The 4,707-nt window shown below is 40.4% G+C and overlaps 1 protein-coding gene across 7 annotated transcripts in view; it reads left to right on the top strand.

Moving 5' to 3' along the window:
- Positions 1-4,707, top strand: part of ryr2a (ryanodine receptor 2a (cardiac)) — a 252,899-nt gene that overhangs the window by 106,719 nt on the left and 141,473 nt on the right. For all 7 annotated transcript variants that reach the window (XM_020611714.1, XM_020611710.1, XM_020611711.1 and 4 more), the window contains 4 exons: positions 2,750-2,854; positions 3,233-3,336; positions 4,204-4,287; positions 4,505-4,664. In XM_020611714.1, coding sequence (XP_020467370.1) covers positions 2,750-2,854; positions 3,233-3,336; positions 4,204-4,287; positions 4,505-4,664 — 453 coding nt within the window. The remainder of the gene's footprint in view (positions 1-2,749; positions 2,855-3,232; positions 3,337-4,203; positions 4,288-4,504; positions 4,665-4,707) is intronic.

Genomic DNA, 4,707 nt, shown 5'->3' with positions numbered 1-4,707 from the left:
AAATGACAACTGTCTTCAAGTTGGCAGATAAAGTAGCTGCATTTAAAGCCAAACTGGATTTGTGGGGACGGCGCGTCAACAGCGGCATTTTGGACATGTTTCAAACATTAGTGGGGATTTTGGGTGAGACTGAGCCTGAGCCTTCATTCTCCCAGCTGGTGCACGATCACCTGTCTTTGCTTTTAAAAGAGTTCGAGCGCTACTTCCCAACCACAAAGGACCCACGAACTGCCAAGGAATGGATCCGCAACCCATTTGTCAACAAACCAGGTGAATCCAGCATGTCTGTGCAAGAAGAAGATCAACTGCTGGAGATCGCAAATGACGGCGGCCTTAAAAGTATGTTCGAGACCACAACTCTGTCGGTGTTCTGGATTAAAGTCATGACAGAATACCCTGAGATCGCCACCACAGCACTGAAAACCCTGTTGCCATTTCCGACATCCTATCTGTGTGATCTGTGTGGTTTTTCTGCAGTGACAGCAACCAAAACAAAACAACGGAGTAGACTGAACATAAGCAACACACTTCGGGTGTCATTGTCTCCTATTACCCCCAGATGGGACCGTGTCGTTGCAGAGAAACAAGCTCAGGTCTCCCACTGATTTAGCGTTATGGGGAGTTCAAATTTTCATCTACGTATGCTGTGATGGCTTTCCTCAGTCTGTACTGGGACTACTGTTAGGCTTGTTTCCAGTGAGTTCATTTTTAGGAGTGGTCTTTTTTTGGAGACCAATCTGTTCACTCTTAAATTAATAAAAACGTACAAATATAAAATCTTATTATGAAATAGATAACCATATGAATAAATACAGAAAAAATGTATGACTTAGTCATTCACTTGTGAAGTAATTCAGTATCTTTATAAAACTCATCTCATTATTACTGTATGATGTTTATTTTCATAATGCCTGGTTTAATTTTACCTGTGTCAGTAAAGACAAGGAAAGCAACAGAAGAGTGATGTCTGAAATGTAGATTAACAGTTTGTTTTTCTGGGTGTATACGCAGATTCTATGCAAAAAGAAGAATATCAAAGGCATTCTGTAATTCCTGTGAACTTGTCTTCACTACTATACCTACACAGAACTTGTATTGGTGTTAGTGATAATATAGCTACAGACTCACTGGAATCGTTAATAGTCTTCTTTTGTGAGATAGTCTTGGCAGAACAGTGTCAGTAGCTGGACACTCTGTAGACCCGGCTCTCAGAGGTGACTGCCATTACAAGCCAGCTGGACCAGCCGCTGCTTAACCCGAGTAAAGACAATGCAGAAGCTGTGTGTCAAGCCACATGTCTGCTCATTGCATGGGTGAGGATAGGATTCAGGGATGCTTTGTGCTAAGGGAAGGTTATTTCTGGAAAATGGTGTTGCTTATTGTGGGGCTCTGGAGACTTATGTTGGCATGGCCTAATACCCCCCTCTCTGGGGCCAAATAATGGGTAAATATCATTTAACTCAAATACTGAGCTTCCATATGAATGCTCTCCAATTATTTGGCACATTTAATTGTGTATTATTGATCTGGGACAAACAACAAAAGAGGTATTGCAGTTTATGAATCCACTAGTAAAACATCTTGTTGGTGACAATATCTTGAAGACATTTGCCTGTTTGATGTTTCTGCAAATGTTGTATCAACATTCACTGGGTCGTTGTGCTAACCATGTATTCTTGGAATCTGGGGGCAATAAATATGTGTAACTCTATTAACTCTTGGGGCCCATTTTCCACATATGATGGGTGTTTCTTTAAATATGCCACTGGTGTCACTAGGATTTGCCAGCTATTATAGATGATCTTGTTGATTTCTGAGGCCTCAGAAATAATATTTCTCAGCAACAGCAGGGTTTTCAAAAATGCTTTTAGTTTAATAAATCAGACCTATTAGTTTAATTTTATTTTTAATTTGTAGTCTCAATTTAAAAACCTTTTTTGCATTTTAACAATTTTAAATTATAATCTGAATCTTGGTCAGATATTATTCTCAAGCTCAACTGACCTTGTGGCACACCATTTTTTATTGTGAGACTTGTAAAGGCCTCTGGCTGAAACAATTTGGTGTCAGCTATGTAATATTAAAGGCTTTTTATTATTATTCTCAAGACTCAGAGTGTCAGGTTTGGCAGGTGAAACTGCCAAATAATGTTTGTTGTGAACTCAATTATATAGCCAGACGAACAGAGGTAGAGAAAAGTTTTTTTTTACTAATAACAGCAGTACAAGTCCAGAATCAAAATCAGGTCGATAATACAGTCCAAGGTCAGCGCCGGTAAACATCAACAAGAGAGAGGTCAGGGAGGAGATAGAGGGTCGGTACACAGCAGGCAATCAGATTCTGGGGGAATAAGGCAAAACACGGTGGTCAACAGGCAATCCGGGGTCAGAACAAGATAATCAGGCAGAGAAAGAATGCTAGAAAGTCAGAGCTGGAGTCTATAACAATTTGGCAACTTCCTGGTGCGGGGAAGTTGCCTATATGCTTGTGTAGCAGGTGTTGCCTTGGCGATGAGATGCAGGTGAAAACAATACCAGCTGATTAATGTAAAGAGTCCAAAACTGAGGTGAACAAAGCAGGATGTGATCTCACAATAAAAGCCTGGACCGGAGGCTGGTGGGACAGAATCATGACATCAGAGCACCTAGAAGTTATCATGACCTTTGAGTATATTTTGTCTACAAGTCTATTTATCTATCTACGTATCCATAAAGTTTTGTTTCCTAAGAATGTTCTTTTTTGTTTATAGATTGTGTTGCCTTCTCACTTGGAGAGGATCAGGGAGAAACTAGCAGAAAACATCCATGAACTGTGGGTGATGAACAAGATAGAACTGGGCTGGACCCATGGCGCAGTGAGTATCAGACAAACTGTTCAGTGCTGTTTATGAAATGCTGATTATTGAGAGATGGCCACACATTGTACACCTGAGTTTATACAAATATGTGAAAGCAGAAGCTTTATCTCCCCACCTAGATATGAGGCACCATCGTCTTTTGAAATCACCACAGGTATCTCTGTGAGACTGTTGTTGTAAAACATTTTCACCACCTTCAGGCTTTTAAGGATGCCTCCCTAACTGGCTGGGTCTTAATACTTAGTATGCAGCACTTTCACCTAACTTCTTCCAGCTCAGGGTCATTACTGTATATATTTAACAACAGTCTACAACAGGCCAAGCCCAAGCAACAGACTCCCATAACTACTTTTACTTTTTATATGTGTGCTTCAGGTGCGAGATGATAACAAGCGTCAACACCCATGTCTGGTGGAGTTCTCCAAGCTTCCTGAACAGGAACGAAGTTACAACCTACAGATGTCACTGGAGACTCTCAAGTAATACATCAGTGCAGTGAGCAGCATAAGATAGGACATTTAGGTCATATTCACATTACCTGCTGAAGTGACCCAAATCTGATGTTTTTGCTTCCAAGTGATTAAGGATTTGGCATACATATCAGTTCATTAAAAAGGCAGAAAAAAGGGTGGTGCATTTGAAAAATCTGCATTTGTGAAGATAACATATAGCCAAAATCAAATGATCTCATAAAAATTGTTCATTTTTATCATCCAAAGAAAAACCTAACTTCACAGCTTGAGAGAAATATCTGGAAAACAATCTTGTCCCTTTGCAAGTCAGTCATATATAAAAGTCTGTTAGCTGGGCTCAAAATCTCTACCATTTCCATTTCCTGATTTCTTCTTCTTCTTCATGATCTTTTCTGTACTTTGATGTGTGAGCGCCCCTTAGGTAGAACGCAAACGTTTGCAGAAATATAGCAGCTATACAGCCGTCTCCCAATGACAGATGTACTGTATGAATGGATGTGGTCTGATTTGAAAAAAATCTTTTTTGTTTTGTTCACGCATCTGTGAAAATATCAGATATTAATTTTAATAGAGAGCAAACCTGGAGTAAAATTGTACAGATAGCTTGAACCTCATTCACAACAGGTTTGACAACTTTGTGATTTTTATTTTATTTTATTTTATTTTTGCTGTAATGTTTTCTTGCTGCTCTCTTCTTTACACTGATATGAGGTGTGCACATCAGACTGTCTGCAACCATCAGTGACCTACGTTTACCCATAAACCATTTTCTGTGTAGGTACGCGGTGACGTCTACCTGCCTTTCTAGACAAGTATAAATTGCACGTAACACTACATAACGTGCGTAATTGTGTGTGTATGTGTGTGTTACAGAACTCTCCTGGCTCTGGGTTGCCATGTTGGTCTCGCAGATGAACATGCTGTAGAAAAAGTGAAGAGCATGAAACTGTCACCAACGTAAGTCACCTCAGCCAGGGCTGGGACGCAGGGTGATATTGTAGTTTGATGTCATCATACAGTGTGTACAATGGGACATTTTATGAGATGATGAATAGGACAGAACAAAAAGAATATTATTATGATTAGAGCAACAGACACTTCTGGACATCAGCCCATGGAGGTTGTTGGGCAGCAGGCTAGCTAATGATGCAGTGGTTCAACTCTGTCTGTACAGCTATGAGTTGTCCAGTGGTTATAAACCTGCTCCTCTGGACTTGAGTCACATCAAACTGACCTCCACCCAGGAAGCTATGGTGGACAAACTGGCTGAGAATGCACATAATGTCTGGGCAAGAGACCGCATCCGTCAGGGCTGGACCTATGGCATTCAACAGGTAGGAGACTGTAACACATAATAGTAAATGGTGTGTGTGTGTT

The sequence above is a fragment of the Monopterus albus genome, unplaced genomic scaffold, assembly GCF_001952655.1.
Source record: "Monopterus albus unplaced genomic scaffold, M_albus_1.0 scaffold117.1, whole genome shotgun sequence".
Lineage (NCBI taxonomy): Eukaryota > Metazoa > Chordata > Actinopteri > Synbranchiformes > Synbranchidae > Monopterus > Monopterus albus.
The sequence above is the reverse complement of the archived record's forward strand: the minus strand, read 5'-3'. Positions and strand labels throughout refer to the sequence as shown.